At 35.6% G+C, this 20,283-nt stretch overlaps 1 protein-coding gene across 9 annotated transcripts in view; it reads right to left on the minus strand.

The window, feature by feature from the left end:
* The window catches only part of SENP6 (SUMO specific peptidase 6), a 102,600-nt gene that overhangs the window by 73,228 nt on the left and 9,089 nt on the right, over positions 1–20,283 (minus strand). For 5 of the 9 annotated variants that reach the window (XM_067702744.1, XM_067702743.1, XM_067702742.1 and 2 more), the window contains exons 2-4: positions 11,638–11,731; positions 9,224–9,284; positions 68–210 (exon numbers count right to left, since the gene is read on the minus strand). In XM_067702744.1, the coding sequence (XP_067558845.1) occupies positions 68–210; positions 9,224–9,284; positions 11,638–11,731 (298 nt within the window). The remainder of the gene's footprint in view (positions 1–67; positions 211–9,223; positions 9,285–11,637; positions 11,732–20,283) is intronic. The other 4 variants (XM_067702746.1, XM_067702747.1, XM_067702745.1 and 1 more) reach the window with 3 other exon arrangements.

The following is a 20,283-nucleotide window of genomic DNA, read 5'->3' on the forward strand; positions in this document are numbered from 1 at the left end:
GGAGTAGCCAATTAGTTTTTGGTGTCAAACTCTTTTTCTGTAGGAATGTGTGGTGAAGTGCCTATACCTCAATTTCTTAGTGCTGCTCAACATGTTAAGTCCAAGTGGGTTGCCTTTCAAAGGTTTTAAGCTTTCAGTCCTGTTTCGTTTTGTACATGTCTTCCAGGGATCACCAGAACTAGTAGCAACAATTTCAGATTGACGATTTAACTGTAAAAACCATAAATGTTAAAGTCAATAAACAACATAATAAGATAACTTATCAACAATTATTTGAAAACCCATTTATTAAAAAAGCAATAAAAATGTACCAGATATTGGGGATGGGGGAGAAGGATGGCAGCGGCACAGATCTAAGAGTAATTCAACTGTAATACTTTTTTTTTTCCCTTAAGGACAACATAAATATGTAGGAACATGGGAGTTTATCATATTATTTCCTTTTCATTTCAATATCACCCAAGATATTTGAGAAAATTAAAAGAGAAAAACAGAAGGGATAAGGTAGAGGATCTTAAGATAGCTCTTTCCCGAAAGCAAAAAATAAACATTTCCCCTGCTTAACAGGCCTTGATGTTACCCATAGGACAGTACAACCAAATATGGCAGTAAATTGTCATTGTACAAGTACTCGGGCTTTAGCATCAAAATTTCTATATAAACACAGAAACCGAGATAATGTCTTCATATTTTCATACTTGAAAATAATAATACAAACATATCAATAACAACCACTTTGCAGAGATTACAGTATGACAACAGGATGGCTCATTCCTTGGGAAGCTCTTCTCAACAAAGAAACCTAGCTTTATTACATTCTTTGCACAAGACATTTAAAAGCTGTTTTCAGACTCTTTAAGACAAAAGTCCTCAGTTCTTAGTGGTAATTTACCCAAAACAACATTTTAAAAATCATTCTTAAAAAAAAAAAAAAAAATGGTTCTTACCTACTTTTAGTTTTGAAACAGCAGTCTAATATTTTATTTTTTACTCTTTTACAAGAAAATGTAGTCATAAGAAGATAACAACTTGGCTTTTAGCCCCACCAATTATCTCCACAGAAACCTAACAGTTCCCTAAAAACACATATCTCCCACAAAAAATGTCTTCTGGAGAAGAGCTCACTGTGCCAGCACCATTCTTGTTTTGAGGCATGTCTGTATCCCAAAACTCCAAAAAGCTGTATTTTGAAAACACTGCTTATCATTTTGAGACATTTTTTTACTTCTAAATCTTTTACAGCCATGTACTTCGGACTCCTTCATTTATGGTGATGGCAGATTAGATAATGCAGCTCAATCTTCCCTCTACTCTCTGAAAACCAGAAAAGCTGGACAAAATAGAAATTTTCTTAAAAAAAGAAAATCTGTTTGAAGCACCTGAGGGCTACCAAGGCAGTGAAGAATTAAGAATTAAGATCAGGGACAAGAAACTCAGAGATCTGAGCCCAGATTCATATTTTTCTCTGAGACACCTGTTGTCTCCAGAAGATGCAACTTCTGGAGTTGCAGAAGATGAGAGGCTGAGAAGCTAAGCTGAACTCCCAGAAGACTCAGAGAACTGGGGAGACAAAAGCAGAGTTCAACATCCACCAAGTATGGACTGCCTCATAAACACCTCAAAATCTGAATGAGGATATAGCCTATGAATAAGGGTGAATTACAACTATAAATCCAGCTTCCATTCATCTCAACCTCCAACTCAATTAAGTCAGTTCTCCAATTTTAGAGTAAATCCAGAATTACCTGGATGGTTTGTTAAAACAAATTGCTGTGTCCAACCCTTACAGTTTACTCTGATTGAGGAGGTTTGGGATGAGCCTGAGAATATGCATTTCTAACAGGTCCCTGGGTGATGCAGATACTGCTAAAAAGGGAACTACGTTTGGAGAGCCACTGGATCGAGGTGATATGAGACTGCTAAGGCTCCTCCTGGTCACTAGCCAAAAGTAAACGTGTATCCCTACAGGAAGGGAATATTATCCTAGGCCTCAAATTATCTCTGTGATTTTTCATATGCAATATCTACCAATCATAAGCAAGCTCATAAAGATGACAATGATCAAAACCAAGAGAAACAACTGATAACAGGAACAGAACTATAGGGGATAAAGATAAGAGGGGTTATCACACTATTTCATTTCCATTAGAAAAAGAGAATACAATCACTTCCGCATTTGGTGACCCTTTTTCACAGAAACATAGTGCTATTGTAGAACGATAACTCAGGAATCAAATAGAATTGTCTCCTAGCCAGGTAACTTTCCTTATAATCACGAGGTTATTTTATGCATCAACAAAGCTATATACAAACTGCCTAGCTCTGGAACGGACAAATAGGTAGGAATTCAGTAATTATTAATTCCCACTCAAGTAGAAACACAGATATCCTCAATTAGAAAGTCCATAAATTATTTTATCATAAACAATTGGTCATTAAGCTACATTCATCTGAAATTTCAGGACATCCAGTCACTGTGACTTTGGCCTATTCCTTTGTTATTTTGCAAAAATGCCCTAAGTCAATGGTTCTCAAGATCAGCATTACCTAGAACACTTTAAAATGCAAATTATCAGGTCCCACTCCAGAACTCCTAAATCAGAGACTGTGGGAGTAAGGTCCAGCAATCTGTTTTATCAAACCCTCCAGGTGATTCTGATGTACACTAACACTGGAGAGCCAGTGCTGCACGTGATTTTGATACATGTCCTGTTAAGAATCTGGGAAGCGGGACTTCCCTGGTGGCCGCAGTGGTTAGGAATCCATCTGCCAATGCAGGGGACATGGGGTTCGAGCCCTGGTCCGGGAAGATCCCACGTGCCGCGGAGCAACTAGGCCCGTGCGCCACAACTACTGAGCCTGAGCTCTAGAGCCCGAGCCACAACTACTGAAGTCCGCGCGCCTAGAGCCCATGCTCTGCAACAAGAGAAGCCACCGCAATGAGAAGCCCACGCTCCACAACAAAGACCCAACGCGGCCAAAAATAAATAAATTTTTTAAAAAAAAGAATCTGGGAAGCAGAAGTTTCCATTAAAAACTAACCATATAATTTCATTCCTCCGTATATAGATAATTACAACTAATATTTGAGTGCTTACTATGGATAGGCATTATGCTAACTACTTTATATTCAATATCTCATTTAATCTCCATATTTTATACATTTCAGCAGTTCTTCAGATTGGGATTCAGAAACTGCACCTAAAGTATCAGGTCAATTACTTGATGCTACTGAGTGATAGGATTAACATGCTCAAATTTCCCACTTTAAGTCTCTTTCTCCAACAAAATCTCTCCACCATATACCGCCTTAAACTTTACTGAAACTCTACCCCTATGCTATTAGATCCTTGAGCTTAAAAAGCAAAGTAACTTGTCTGAACTAGTTAAAAGGATTTGAACAAAGTACTGACCTGACTCCAAAGCCTATGCTTTCCCATACTACACTGTATAAGGAATTTTTATAGTATTATTTGTAGACATATAAATTCTTAACAAGAGGCAAAACCAAACTATGTTATTCCAGATAACACTCAAAATCATTAGGATACAGAAAATCTCAAAATCAAAGGAACTGCACTAAAAATTCCTTTATATAAATGTAGAAAGCTAATCCTTCCTCTTAAGAACTGGTTAAGCCAAAATTATCTCACCCAATATATAGGCATATAATTCAGCTAATTCAACATATTTTTGATCAAGTGCTTAAACATTTCCAAATTTTCTTTTTAAGAAAGCATTTAGGCATAGCAATAGACAACCCAAAGTCCATCAATAGAGCAAGATTTGCATAAGGCAAATTCTTAAATTTCCCAATTCTGCTGCCCTAAGGTACTATCAAAAGCTACACGCACTTCAGTCAGCAATAAGACAACCAGTACTTCTGGTTTTGCAGATATCTCATGAAAACCTTTTCCTGTATTGTCAAATTCCCTTAGGAAAGGTTCCTTACTATTTGTTATACTTAGAAAGTAGCTGGGGTGGTGGGGGAGGATATCACTCCACAGGAGAATCACAGGATGTACATTTGTAAAAGATTCTCCTCTCACACAGTCATAAACCTATAGGACATAATTCCAGGTGCAAGAAAATTTAGAGATACCTGTTGAATTAAAATACAACATATAAATTATATTAGATGTGTGGCACATCTACATCTCTTTACGTAATTAATAATTTTTATTTTCTCTCATTTTATTTGTGCTCTTGGTAATCTACATCAAATTATTGGGAGAAATAAGGTGTAAACAAGTAAAAATTGAACGCTTTATGGCTAAATCACAGATTAGAGCACTACTACTACTAAAGAGAAGATGATATATTCAGTCTAAAGGCCCCTGAAAAACTTTAATTCTCCTTCCCCTCCAACCCCTTATTTAGCAGCCTAACAGAGCTTTCTAGCTAATGCAAGCACAACATCAGGAGAACTCCTGTGGACAAATGGATTAGCACAAAAAAATCACATGATTATAAAACCACAAACATGGGCCGTAACTGATGTCAGAAAAGCAACTATAAACACATCGTTATTTGAAAAGGAAAACCAGCTTACAAAGGTTCAATAACACTGCTATTTATGGAAGATTTGCTAGTGCCAAGTACTAGGTGGATTACATGTTCTCATAATTCTCACAACCATCCTATAGAGTAGATAGTTGCAAGCAGACCTAAAATCTGATATTCTGCCTAACTACTCTAATATACCAGCCATCCAAAAAAGCTATGTTGCCCTCAACTGGATATCAATCTGTACAGAAAATATTTACACAGTATAAACAATGATACAGGGGTCAGCAAACTTTCTCTGTAAAGGGACAGACAGCAAATATTTTAGTCTTTGAGGGTCACACAGTCTCTGCTGAAACAAATCTGTTCTTATAGTACAAAAGCAGTCACAGACAATACATGAACAAATAAGCACAGTTGTTTTCTGATAAATATTTATGGATACAGATTTGAACTTCATATAATCTTCACATGTCACAAAACAGTATTCTTTTGATTTTTTTCAACCATTTAAAAAATGTAAAAACTATTCTAGTTCATAGACCATAGGTTGTGGGCCAGATTTGGCCTGTGAGCATTGGTTTGCCAACCCTTATGTTTTAACGTTAATCATTAATAACTAATAAATAACTAATAAACAGCCAGTTACCAAAATATAAGCTCCATAGGAATAAGAAACTTGTCTGTTTTGCTCTCTATCATCTAGAACACTGTGCTCAATACATATTTGCTGTATGAGTGTGTATCTCATTGGGACTGCTAAATGTGCAAAAGTTATCAACATGTGGTACCTTCCACCCAAACTTATCACACATGACGAAGCCAATTTAACTAAAACAAAAAAGTAGTCAGGAAATTTAGCACCTAAAATAAGATAACCTAAAAGAATCTATTAAATGATTAGACACATTAAAAACATATATTAAAGGCACTGAAATTCTTAAAAACAAAATGGAAACTGAAACAGTACAGAAAGAACTAGACACTATGAAAAACAAAATTTTGAAAGAGAACCAACAGAAGTTCTACAAATGATGTCACTGAAATTTAAAAAAGAAAGAATGGATAGATTAAATTGCATATTAGATATAGCTGAAGATAAGTTAGTGAACTGGAAGACAAAGCTGAGGAAACCATGTAGGATATGGTACAGGGATGATTTCTTTCTTTGCCCTTTATCCTTTCTTTTTTTTCTTTTTCATATAAAATATATGTAGGACATGGAAAAAAATGATGGCCTTATCATATCTAATAAAAGTTAGTTCCAGAAAAAATGAGGAAAGGCAATATTCAGAGATAATAACTAAAATTTTTTCAGAATTAATAAAAGATACGCATCCTTTATATAAAGAGGTATAATGAAACTGCAGAAATCCAAAGGCAAAGAGATTATTCTGTGGAAGAGAAAGGGAACACTAAGACACTCTGAACCAAAATAAAGGCTTTTTCCTAATTCCATGCTCATTTTTGAATGCAAAAAAGGGACTATATTAGTTTAAACCAATGTTCCATATGGACCTACATATTACTCACAAGCCATTAAAAATCCAGGGATACTTAAAACCCTGGGATACACAAAGACTTTCTAAAGGACAACTGGGCATGGATAATTTTAAGAAAATCAACTCCTAAATCCTCAATCTCCACTTTAACACTTTCTTAAATTGATTTACTTTAAAACCCATCTGTAGGAAAGGTACATATAATATCTCCTTTCCTATCTCCACTTTCACACCAAACCTTTTTCCACTTTACAAAAGACATAATTCTCATTTATTGTACTAGAGTCTAAAATACTCCTGAAAGGAACAATTTGACATAATAGTATCTGGAATCTCTTCTGGCACATGAAACAGTAGTAGGGCTTCGTATCTTTCCCCGTTTTATATATATTTCTGTTAAAAGTGAACCACAGGTTAGAAACTGGGTGTTCTGGACCAAATTAAGATTTTCTTAATACAACAATAATGCAAAATGGAAAAGCAAAAGTAATAAAAATTTGCATTCAATGACTTTGTATCTTCTACTCCAGTTATTATCAAGAAAAGCACTGCCCCAAGGAACAAATCACGTGAAAACAACTCAAAGAAAGCATTAAAAAAACAAAAACAAAACCAACAAACCCTTAAATTTGCATGCCTTTATTACAACCAGGTAAAAAAACTTAGGTCAAAACCAAGGCTGCAGGGCTTCCCTGGTGGCACAGTGGTTGAGAGTCCGCCTGCCGATGCAGGGGATGCGGGTTTGTGCCCCGGTCTAGGAAGATCCCACATGCCACGGAGCGGCTGGGCCCGTGAGCCATGGCCGCTGAGCCTGTGCGTCTGGAGCCTGTGCTCCACAACGGGAGAGGCCACAACAGTGAGAGGCCACAACAGTGAGAGGCCCGCGTACCGCAAAAAAAAAAACAAAAAAAAAAAACCAAGGCTACATTTTTCTGCCTAGAATTCTAAAGTGAAATGTCATCATGAAGATGCAGATTAACATGTATATATGAAATGAAAACAGAAAAAAAACACTATTTATTATAGATAAATAATACATTTGATTTAATTGACTGGCTGTACTATGAATTGGCCTTGACAAGTAAGTTATATGTAGACATTTTCCATAGATCAAGAGAGTTAAATATGCAGTTCTTTTAAAGAAAAAACCCACAATATTTTACAAAACTATTTTTACGAAAAAAATTGGCAAAAGCCAATTAGAAATTAACAAGATTTCAATTTTTCCAATTATTTCTGAGATTATCTGGTTAAAAAATAGGAATCTAAAAGGAATTTAAAAGTAACAAGTGTAACTACTAGCCAATCATTAAGTCTTGATAAAGCCTTTTTAGTATATTTCCCCCAAATTCAGAAAGACAATAAATCCAGAGGCTGGATTACAAATTATTTTTAACTTTTAAACTTTTATTACATTGCTAGGTGATTTTCCTGCCATTTAATTCAAAAGGAAAGAACTGAATGATAATGCTATAGCAAAACTCTTTCTATATCCATCTATTTATTATATGACCAAGATTTCTCAGCACTTATATCTAAAAAAAGTTTAAAAAGAAAATCACTGTTGAAAGTTTTATTAGACCAATAAATAACATTTATTTATGGACACATGAACTAAATGAATAAGGAAGGAAAACATCAACACCATCACTTTAAGAAATACATTTCCAATATAATTCTATACAATAGGTTTAATAATTATAAATTACATGTTTATTAGTAATTATAAAGATAACTCAATCCAGCAAAAAAAATTAATACTTGCAACTTTTAGTGAAAAGATCATTTAATATTAAATTTCAGTGAATGTATATCTTTTTATTCAGTGAATATATATCTATACAGTATGATAGAGTAATTAAAAGATTTTCAATTACATAAAAATACATCATGTGAAGTTCAAATACACATATAATGTTAAAATTTTGTGGGAAAACTGAACAGAAATATGAATTTAAGGAGAAGAAGGAAAAATATAAATTTCCACCTGTTAAAGAGGAAATGGTACCTGTATTTCTTTAAGTTTTTTTATGGAAATATAGTTGATTTACAATGTTGTTGTACATGTACTGTTAAGACAGATGATGCTGAGTATCAATTCTGAATTATCTTTAGAGATCACAGGATACATAAGTGTCATATAAGTTTTATTTTACTTTAAAAGTATCAACATTAAAAAAAAAAAGGGCATCTGCAAGCAACCCCCCCTCAAGTTAAAGACCAATGTCACAGAAGATCATGATGAAAAACACCTTTTACTTTTACCTACAAAGCTCACTATATTTGTGTCCACCTGAAGAACACCTAAATAGCCCCACTCTAAGGAATCAAAATGTTAAAATAAAAGCTAGAGAAAACTGCAATGTAAAAAACCTTATAGTTTTTCAGTGTGAGTAGCCTTATAGAGAAAAACTTTAAATTCTATAAACTCCCGAAATTATGTCAAAATAGAGATGTGGGGAAAAAAAACCCCACAAAGACAGGGAGAAAAAAGTAACTTTAAAAGTCTCTAAAATACTATTCAACTGTAAGTACAGGAAATATGTAAAGAGGGTACTATGTCAGATTGGCAAAAATTCAAGTTTGACCACATACTTCCCAAAGTTAGAAGAGAAACTCTCATACAGTGCTAGCAGTTATGGCTAATGCTAATTCCTATGAATGAGGCATTTGGCAATATTTAGCAAAATAACATGTAAATCTACCTCCTGAAATAGCAACTGCAATTTTAGAAATCTATCCTACAAATACACTGTAAAGATGTGAAAAGGTATAAGCACAAGGCTTTATTAAAGCACTTCTTGGGCTTCCCTGGCAGCGCAGTGGTTGAGAGTCCGCCTGCCGTTGCAGGGGACACGGGTTCGTGCCCCAGTCTGCGAAGATCTCACATGCCGCGGAGCGGCTAGGCCCGTGAGCCGTGGCCGCTGAGCCTGCGCGTCCGGAGCCTGTGCTCCGCAACGGGAGAGGCCACAACAGTGAGAGGCCCGCGTACCGCAAAAACAAACAAAAAAAAAAAGGTGGGGCGAGAATATATATTTTCTTTGTGATAAATAAAATACTTCTGATGGGATAAACAAGAAACTGGGAATACCATTTGCCTTTGGGGTAGGAAAGTGGGTGGTTGGGACTTACAATCAAAAATACAAATCTTCTTTTGAAGCTTTAGTTTTTAGTATATAACCTAAAAAAATAAATAAATAGAAAGTAACACTTGCCTTTTTTCCTTTTGAGGTTTCAGAATCCTCATCTTCATCTACACTGAGTAGATTTGCCTCACTACACAGAAAATAAAGGGGAAAAAGCCTTAAGTGACAATTACAACCCATACATTAAATTCAGAAGTTTTAGCCTCTGTGCTCACCTAATATAGAGATCAGCAAACTTTTTCTGTAAAGGGCCAGAGAGTAAATATTTTAGACTTTGCAGGCCATACAGTCTTGGCAGCAACTACTCCGCTTTGCTTTGCCACTGTAGTATGAGAGTAGCCACAGACTATCTGTGTGGCTGTGTTCCAACAAAACTATAACAAAAATCCAGGGGTGGGCCAGCCTGGGCCCATGAGCCACTGTTTCCTGACCTCTGCCATTAATGAACACATAATTTTGCTTTTCTTAACTATGGATTTCATAAATAGTCACTCATTTTTCCTTTCTGTCTTGGATTTTAAATTAGGGGAAAGGGGCTGAAAAACAAAGTAGAGGGAAAGAAACATACTGGTAAGAAAACTTTAGTTAATGAAAAGAAAGTAACTGCAATGGTATTAACCCAATAAAATAGTTATACCTCTACCATTGTGGGAAATACCAACCCTTTACTGAGAATCATTGACCTGATTCTAAAAAACCGATATATCTATTAACAGTTCATGTTAATCTGAACATAGTGATAAACCAAAGAGTAAAATTCATAAGTGAAACATACAGGACAGGTAGCACCTTAAAAGACACATTTTTTTTTATATAATCATGACAAATCTTCTAACAAAGTCAAAATACACCCTTCTGAAGACAATTCTGCTAAGCTATTTTTAGTAAAATCTTAGCTATTTATAACAAAAATGTAAAATGTTTGTTTCATTATTGTTTGTATACATCCCAACTTTTTTAATGCTAAAAATTCTCTCCTGCAAACATTTTACAAAAATGCTTAAAAGGTGGGATACTGGGCTTCCCTGGTGGCGCAGTGGTTGAGAGTCCGCCTGCTGATGCAGGGGACATGGGTTCGTGCCCCGGTTCGGGAGGATCCCGCATGCCACGGAGCGGCTGGGCCCGTGAGCCATGGCCGCTGAGCCTGCGCGTCCGGAGCCTGTGCTCCTCACGGGAGAGGCCACAACAGTGAGAGGCCCGCATACCGCAAAAAAAAAAAAGGTGGGATACTTTTTAACGTTTACAAGTGGTCTACTCAATTTCAGATTTAATTCCAATTTTTCAAAACTACATAAATAACAAATGTCTGTTATAAAATATAATCAGAAATAAAAAGAAATGAAAGAAAGAAAACCATAAAATACAAATTTTGAGTGAGAAACATACCAGTTCAAAGCTCTCCCTCAAATAAAACTTCACTTCAGTTCAACATCTCATAGGTGAAGGCACATAAAGTGGTAATGATGAACGGAGCTGTTGCCCAGACAGAAGTGAAGCACCTACAATATTTAGCCAATATACTCTGAATGACTTCTTGTGTAAAATTTCTAAAAAATATTTGCAGTTTTGGTAGAACTTTAGTGTATATATTTGTGTGTCTCTTAATTTGCTGTTTGTTCTGGCCAGTGGAAAACCAGATCAGTAAACTAAGAAACTAATAGCCATACTAAATTTGTAATACAGATCTCATAACATGCAAAAGGCTCTATTAAAACTATTTAAAAAGTTACAGCAGTCATTCCAAGTACATTAACAAAGTGTAATGAACGCTTTGCTTAACGTCTGTCTGGGTCAACACCTGTGTTTATCATTTACAGGGTTTCTGCTTTCTCTGTTAGCAATCTAAGATGAATGTGGTGGGGGGCAGGGTGAGTCACAACTGGAAAGAAAGACACTAACCTTTCTTACAAATTTCAGGAATCGTAATGTGGGTTCATTTACTCCTGATAAATGGTGGCTTCTCAAATCACTACGTGAACAGAATGCCGTATTTTTTTATTTTTTATTTTTAAAGAACAATTTCTTTAATAGGAATCCTGTAGTATGGTCGCCTTTTTTTTTTTCTTTACTGTACGCGGGCCTCTCACTGTTGTGGTCTCTCCCGTTGCGGAGCACGGGCTCCGGATGCGCAGGCTCCGCGGCATGTGGGATCTTCCCGGACCGGGGCACGAATCCGTGTCCCCTGCATCGGCAGGCGGACTCTCAACCACTGCACCACCAGGGAAGCCCAGGTCAACTTTTAATTATAAGGTTACATGTACTATATGCACATATTTATACATTTCAAAAGATGAATAAATATAACCACAAAATTATATACCAATAAAAGAACTGCTTTTTCTTTCCTTAATACTACTGTAAAAGAGTTCAATGTTTTCTTAAGAATACCATACTCTTAAAAATATTTCCATGGAATAAAATTGTTTATCTAATGAAAAGTTTCATTCTTATAAAACATCTGAGGGGGAAAAAAACATTCTTACTCTTTATCTGTATCTCCTTCACTTTCTTCTCCATGATCAAAGCTCCAATTCCTTTTAAAACCTCTATCTCTTTTAGATTCTGATCTAGCCAACGCTGAAATAAAAACAAACTCAGATAAGTATTCATTAATAGAGCCATTCAATACAAAATAAAATTGAGCATTTCCCAAACTCTTTGCTTAGTCAGGATTTTCTTTTAATTTGCTTGCCTTTTGATTATTTCCTCTAAAGAGAAAAAGAACACATTAAAATCTGTTTTTGCTAATTTACACTCATCCATATGTGTGAGCTTGCTACAGAAAAAAAGCTCAAATCAGTAAAATATAATAAAAATGTGGATGGGGATACATGAATATGAAATACATAAAAATCAACCCTGCATCTCCACCGTATTTGATCACTGGTTCTAGAAACTAGTACCTGTTAATTTGCTTGCCTTATTTATGAGAACTAAATCCAGACCACCAGCCTTTTCTTTACCTCAGCCAATCATCTCTGCCTTTTAGCAGAAAAGAGACAAACCAAGGTTTTCTGTGTTAGCATCAGGGTGAACTCAATGTTAGAAATAACTCTCCAGATCAGAACACCAAACACGCTCACGATGAGTTTAAGAAAAATTTTAAGTGCATGCCTGAAATACCCCGAAGCCATAAACAGCTATGAAGTGGGAACCTGAGAAATAAATGAAGTTCTGAAGCTGGCATTTGTTTTTGAGCCATATGACAAAAACCTGAGGCCCAGAGGCTGGGAAGACCAGGTTTGGAGCCTCAGTAAAATGAAAGGTCAGATCATAGACCAGAAGACCTGAAGGGTGACAATCCAATTGGGTGAACTGGGTTGGGGGGGGCGGGGGGGAGAAAAAAGAATCTCACTGAAGAAAGAGACAGTAGGGATAATTATGACATCTTGCCGTTGGCTCTGGGTTTGGGGGTGAACTAATAATGACAAATAAAGTGTATCTCTCCACCCCATGTTTAGGGAATTCCTAAACATCAGCTCACAATCACTCAGGTTTGGTACCAGAATCTTCATAACCTATGTGGCCCAGAAAAGTCCATAATTAAGAGTCTCATGGAAATGATGCCCAATATCACCAGATGTTAAGGAAATGCAAAGCAAAACTATAATGAGATACTATTTCACACCCGTCAGGATGGCTGTTTTTTTTTAATGGAAAATAACAAGTGTTGGTGAGGATGAGGAGAAATCGGAACTCTTACGCATTGCTTGTGGGAATATAAAATGGTGCAGCCACTGTGGAAAATGTTTGGCAGCTCCTCAAAAAGTTAAACACAGAATTACCCTATGACCCAGTGATCCTAGTTCTAGATATATACCCCAAAATAACTGAGAGCATGGACTCTGACACTTGTACACCAATGTTCACAGCAGCATTATTCACAAGAGCCAGAAGGTGAAACCACCCAAATATCCATCAACAGATGAATGGATAAACAAAATGTGCTGTGTTCACACACACATACAGAGTGTTATTTAGCCATAAAGAAATGAAACTCTGACACATGCTACAATATGGATGAACTCTGAAAACATTACAATGAGTGCAATAGTGGCACAGAAGGACAAATATTGTATGATTCCACTTATATGAGGTAACTAGAATAGGGAAATGCAGAGAGCAAGCAGAACAGAGGTCACCAGGGACTGGAGGGAGAGGAGAATGTAGAGTTACTTTTTAATGGGTACAGAGCTTTTGTCTGGGATGATGAAAAAGTTCTGGAAATGGGTAGTGGTGATGGCTGCACAACATTATGGATGTATTTAATGCCAATCTACGCTTGTACATTTATAAACAGTTAAAACAATAAATCTTACGTTACGTATATTTTTCCACAGTAAAAAACTGTTTGTAAAGGCAAAAAAACAATCACCAAAACCTCTAAATGACTAGCAGAATCAAATATAAATCTTCTCTAAAAAAAATAAAATTTCAATGCCTCAAAAAGTTTCCCAAAAAAATGAGTTCACAACCCAAAATATCATGAAACAGGAGGAAACAAGTCATCATGAGTAAATCTGAAACTTCTTTACATGTATAATGTAAATATAAGTAAGTAAATAGTAGATAACAGGAGCAAGGTGTCTCCCCTTCAGAAAAAGAAGTTATGAAAAAAAGAGAGGAAAGCTAGAATGAACTGTTCGTTCTAGTGGTGCTAGATTAGAGGAAGAGATATCAGTACCAACTTTTATTTGATACACATATAGATTAATAGATACAGACACGAATATAGATATGCTGTTCCATGGGTTAGTATACAGAGCTAAGGGTCTGTCCTCAGAAGGTGTAGAAGCAGTGATACCCCAGTAGCAACAAGCACACCTACAACCAGATCTTATTTTCTAAATACCATTCTCCAATACAAGGAGCCAGAGCTCCTAGGAAAAATGACTGATTCTAGAGATGACGCAGGAAAAATACAAGATAAGCCTGGAGTATTATGTAGGGCCAGAAAGGAAGAAGGCGTTTTTTTAAAAAAATGATGATATGAATTATAATTCTCCTTAATAAAATAAATATTCATGAATCCACATGGATATAAATAATTGAATAAATAAATAAATGGTGAGAAGGGACACATCTTCCTTACAGAATTCCAAATGATACATGTACAAACTCTCCTCTAAGAGATGGAACTGAATTCCCTTTCCCTTCAGTATATGCTGAACTTTGTAACTCACTTCCAAAGAGTCAACTATAGAAAAAGGAAAAAAGTAAACTGACAGAAACCTACCAATCACTATCTCAGCTAAGTGATCATCAAAGCTAACATGAGAAGTGATGTCTTATTCATAGCATACTTAACATGATGTGATGAAAATGCGACTTCAGCTCTGTGGCTTCTTCCCAAAAGCCCACAATGCCAGTTTAGTCAAAAGAACACATCAGATAAACCCAAATTGAGGAACATTTTACAAAATTCCTGACCAGAACTCTTTAAAACTGTCAAGGTTATGAAAAATAAGGGAAGATAAAGAAACTGTCATGATCAGAGGGGACTAAGGAGACATGACAATCAAATGCAATGTGGTGTCCTGGACTGGACTGTGCAAAAGGAAAAGGACATTAATGAAATAACTAGTGAAATCCAAGTCAAGTCTGTAGTTTAGGCTATAGTGTTATGCCCATGTTAATCTCCTAGTTTTTGACAAACATACTACAATTATCTAAGTTGGGAACTTTAGGGGAAGATGGGTAAATGGTATACAGAAACTCTCTCTAACATCTTTGAAACTTCTCTATAAATCTAAAATTATCCCCCACTCCAATTTTCAAAAATCAAATGTAAAATGAACCTGTTTTAAAAAAAGAAAGGGTTAAGTTTAAGTTATGCTACCAACACAGAAAAGGTAATAAACTATGATGATTACTAGTCTATAAAGACTCTATCCATCACTGAGAGTCAGGCAAGTTAACAAAAAAGGCCACTAAGCAGTGAAAAGTCAAGAGATTTTATATTGTGTACGCTCTAAAGAAGCAAGGTTCCGTACATACAGTTCTAACAAGTGTAATCACAGGATTTCCTAATTGACAGATTAGAAGCTATAAATTAACAGATGAAAGAAAAATAACCTCATGAAAGTGATAACTGCCAATGAGAAAAAATAAATTACAAAAAGCAAGCAAATTCTAAAAACATAAATTTTAGGGCAACTTGCACTAGGGACAAAAGCTCTGAACCCTCAAAAGTCCTTGAGAGTATCAACACTTCAATATCCTGTTATGGTTGACACTCGTAAGAATCAGAATGGAAAATTATGTCCACTATACTGTACTTACAAAATTGAAAGTTAATACAAAGGTTAAAGAGAGATCCCAGTTAAGCATCATAAATTAAATATATGCATTTTTCTCCATACCCCTCCAGTAAAATGACAGTAATGGAAAGAGGGGTAAAAAGCAGAAACCCATAAGAACAAAATGAACCCAGAAAGAAGATAATAGCAGATGAGAGATGTAACTAAACTGATGAAAGGTGAAAATTTGATGGATGGGTAGGAACTGACTTAGTTGACTAGAGAAAGCAAACTTAAACACCTATGAGGGCACAGATATTACCAAATTGACACAAGAAAAAAAATTTTTGAACACTGCTGTCAATAAAAGAAACTGAATTATTATAAATCTTTCTGTAAAGAGAAACTCAGACCCAGAAGGCTTCTCCCATAATTTCTTTCAAACTTGTAAAATATAGCAACAAATTTACCTAAACTTTCCCAGAAAATAAAAAAAAAGGAACACTTTGCAGCTCATTTTATGAAGTCAGTATACCTGATCCTAAACCTGATAACGACATTTAAGGAAGGAAATTACCAAGCACTCTCTCATGAAGACAGATATAAAACCCTTAATATCAGTAAATCAAATCCAGTGATAGAGAAAGAATAATATTACAATCAAGTAGGGTTTATTCTAAAAGCAAGAGTTAACATTTGAAAATTATGAATATAATTCACAAAACAAAACCGTTATAATAAAAAATGATTCAGGGATGCATCATCAAGGAATGCTGAAACTAATAAATAAATGGAAAGAAGCTAAAACTAATGGATGAAATCTGAAGAGAAATATGTCATTTATATTGCTTCAAAGTAGTTTCCCACAAAATATTTATTAATTACAAAGGGGAAAATGATAGTACCTTTCAGTGGAGAAATCTGGCAAACACTAAATGATCAGAGTTAATTTCACCAGTAATAGGACAAAAGATCACTACCAAGGCATTCCTTATAAAAACTCATAACCTAAATCTAATCATGAGGAAACATCAGACAAACCCAAACTACAAAATAACTGTCCAGTATACTTTAAACATGTCAAGGTAAAGAAAGACAAAGAAAGACTGAAATACTATGATCGTCTAGGTAGAAAATCCGAAAGAATCACTCAAAAAAACCCTACTGGAACTAGTAAGCAATTACAGTAAGGCTGCAGGATACAAGGTTAATACAAAACAATTAAATGCTTTCCTATATACCAGTAATGAGCAAGGTAAATGTGAAATTAAAAACACGGTAACACATTAGCACCCCCAAGAATGAAATACTTAGCTATAAAGCTAACAGAATATGTACAAAATCTTTATGATGGAACCTACAAAACTGATAAATGAAATGAAAGAAAAACTAAAAAAATGGAGAGATATTTCATGTTCATGAATGGGAAGACTCAATACTGTCCAGATGTCAGTTCTTTCCAACTTTATCAATAAATTCAGTGCAATCGCAATCAAAATCTTAGCAAGTTATTTAATTCAAAATGGATCACAGACCTAAATGTAAAATACAAAACTATAAAACTCCTAGAAGATAACATAGGAGAAAATCTAGATGACTCTTAGGTATGGTGATGACTCTTTAGATGAAACACCAAAGGTATAATCCATGAAAGAAAGAACTGATAAACTGGACTTCATTAAAATTAAAACCTTTTGCTCTGCCAAGAAAATTAGAAAACAAGCCAAAGATCAGGAGAAAATATTTGCAAAAAAAACACATCTGATAAAGGACTTTATCCAAAATATACCAAGACCTCACTTAGTAATAGCCACGGGAAAAAAAAAAAAATCCACGGAAGAACCTTAAATGCCTATTACTAAGTGAAAGAAACCAACCTGAAAAGGCGATCTACTATATGATTTCAACTGGATGACATTCTGGGCAAGGCAAAACTATGGAGATAGTAAAAAGATCAGTAGTTGCCAAGGTGAGGTGAGGGTGGAGGGGCTGAGAGATGAATAGGTAGAACAATGAAGATTTTTATGGCAATGAAAATACTCCGTATGACATGATAATGATGGATACATGTCATTACACACTTATCCAAACCCACAGACTATACCACACAATGAGTGAGCCAAAACGTAAACTACGGGCTATGATTTGTCGGTGGAGGGTTATCAGTTGTACCACTCTGGTGGGAGATGTTGATACTGGTGAAGGCTATGCAGATGTGGGGGTGAGAGGTGTATGGCAAATCTCTGTACCTTCCGCTTTGCTGTGAAACTAAAACTGCTCTTAAAAAATAATAAGTAATTCTTTTGCATGGCTAGAAAAAAGAAAAATAAAAAACAAAAACAAGTCTTCCCTGCCCAGTTTTACTGATATATAACTGAGCAGCACTGTATAAGTTCAAGGTGTACAACATAATGACTTCACTTACATATATTGTGAAATGATTACCATAATATGTTCAGTTATCATCTATCATCTCATATAGATGAAAGAAAGAAAGAAAGAAAGAAAGAAAGAAAGAAGGAAAGAAAAGAAGGAAGGAGAAAGAGAAAGAGGGAAAGAGAGAAAAGAAAGCAAGCTAGGGAAAGAAATAAAGAAAAGGGAAGAGAGGGAAGGGAAGGAAGGAAATGAAGGAAGAAAGTTTCTTTCCTTGTGATGAGAACTCTTAGGATTTACTCTAACACCTTCCAAATAAGCCCTATAGGAGTATTAACTATAGCCACCCATCATTTTATACATTACAACCCCAGTACTTATTTATCCTGTAACTGGAAGTTTGTACCTTCTGAGCACTTTCATCCAAGTCCCCTACCTCCCGTGCCCTGCCTCTGGTAACCACAAATCTGTTCTCTTTTTCTATGAGCTTGGGATTTTTTTTTTTTAAGATTCCACACATAAGTGGGATCACACAGCATTCTTATTTCACTTAGCATAATGCTCTCAGGGTCCACCCGTGTTGTCACAAATGGCAGGATTTCTCTCCCTTTTATGTCTGAATAATAGTCCATTGTATATACACACAACATCTTTATCCGTTCTTCCACTCATGGACAGTTAGATTGTATCCATGTCTCAGCTACAGAACAGGGGGGCACAGATATCTCTTCAACATAGTGTTTTTGTTTCCTTCAGATATATTCACATAAGTAGAATTGCTGGATCATATGGTAGTTCTACTTTTAATCTCCTGAGGAACCTCCATACTGTTTTCCATAGTGGCTGCACCAATCTACACTCCCACCAACAGCGCATGGTCACCATGGTTTCATAATAACCATTGTAACAGGCATGAGGTTATATCTCATGGTAGTTTCGATTGGCATTTCCCTAATAATTAGTGATGCTGAGCACCTTTTCAGGTATCTGTTGGCCATCTGTAGGTCTTCTTTGGAAAAAATGTCTATTCAAGTCCTTTGCCTATTTTTAATTGGATTATTTGGGTTTTTTGCTATTGAGTTATATGAGTTCTTTATATATTTTGGATATTAAGCCCTTATCAGATATATGGTTTGCAAGTATTTAATAAAGTCTGTTTTTTTTCCTTGGCCATGCTGTGCAGCATGCGGGATCTTAAGTTTCCTGACCAGGGACCGAGCCTGTGCCCCCTGCAGTGGAAGAGCAGAGTCTTAACCACTGGACCGCCAAGGAAGTCCCATTAATAGTCTTTTTAAAAAACTTTTTTAAATGTAAAGAAAACATAAGAAGTAGATACACTACAAATAGATTTTCAGATTCTGTTACCCCAACCTGAACAGCCGACTGGCACTCTCCTGCTATCGTAAAAACTAAAGAAATGAACAGTGATTAGTAAAACCAAAAAAAGTAAAGTTATAAGGGACCAATAAGATCAAAGAATTTCTTCTATCACAAAAAGCACAAGACATTAAGAAAAAAACAATAAATGACTACATTTAAAAAATTTGCTCATAAAATTATTCCATGAGTTTAAAAATAAGACAAGTAATAATTCTGTAAGATGTGTGTTCAATACACGTAATTCAACCAAGGTTTCCTATCCAGACTATATAAAGAACCCCAACATTCCAACAGAACAAAATGTGCAGAAAACATGAGCAACTAAGAACTGAGGAAACACACAAAATAACCCAAAAAACAAAAAGAAACTCATAGAGTATTTTGTTTAGTTTACTCACGCACCACAGGCACATAGAATAGGGGTTACCTCCAGGTTGGCACTCAATATTTTTTGAATATTCAATGAACAGTGAACAATTTTTAAAAACACAGTAATAAAGATACTCAACCTCACTATAAACCAGAGTATTACAAATTCAAACCACCATCTGATAACCACATCAGACTGGCAAAAACTAAAACATCAGACATTATTAAGTAGGTAATGATGTGTATAAACAGAAAACTTAAAAAGTGCTAGTGAAAGCACTTTGGAGATCAATTTGGCAATACTTAGGTGAAGCTGAAATTGCACATGACCCGATAATTCCATTGCTAAGAAATACCCTAGATCAGATGTTAGTAAAGTATGGCCCAGCCAAATCTGGCCTGCTGCTTGATTTTATAAGGCCCACAAGCTAAGAATACTTTTACATTTTTAAATGGCTAGGGGGGAAAACAAAAAATCAAACAAGACTAATGTTTCATGTTACAAGAAAATTATATAAAATTCAAATTTCAGTGTTCAAAAAGGTTTACTGGCACACAGCCACACTCATTTGCTTATGTATGATCTGTAACTGCCTTCTTGCTAAACTGGCAGCACTGAGTAATTGTGACAGACTGTTTGGAATGCAAAGGGTAAGATATTCACTAGCCCTTTACAGAAAAAGTTTGCTGACCCCTGCTCTAGAGAAACACACACATGTGCACAAGGAAATGTACTTTAAAAAAAAGTTCACAGTAGCAATATGAGAC

Source organism: Pseudorca crassidens, chromosome 13 (assembly GCF_039906515.1).
Source record: "Pseudorca crassidens isolate mPseCra1 chromosome 13, mPseCra1.hap1, whole genome shotgun sequence".
In the NCBI taxonomy this organism is placed as follows: Eukaryota; Metazoa; Chordata; class Mammalia; order Artiodactyla; family Delphinidae; genus Pseudorca; species Pseudorca crassidens.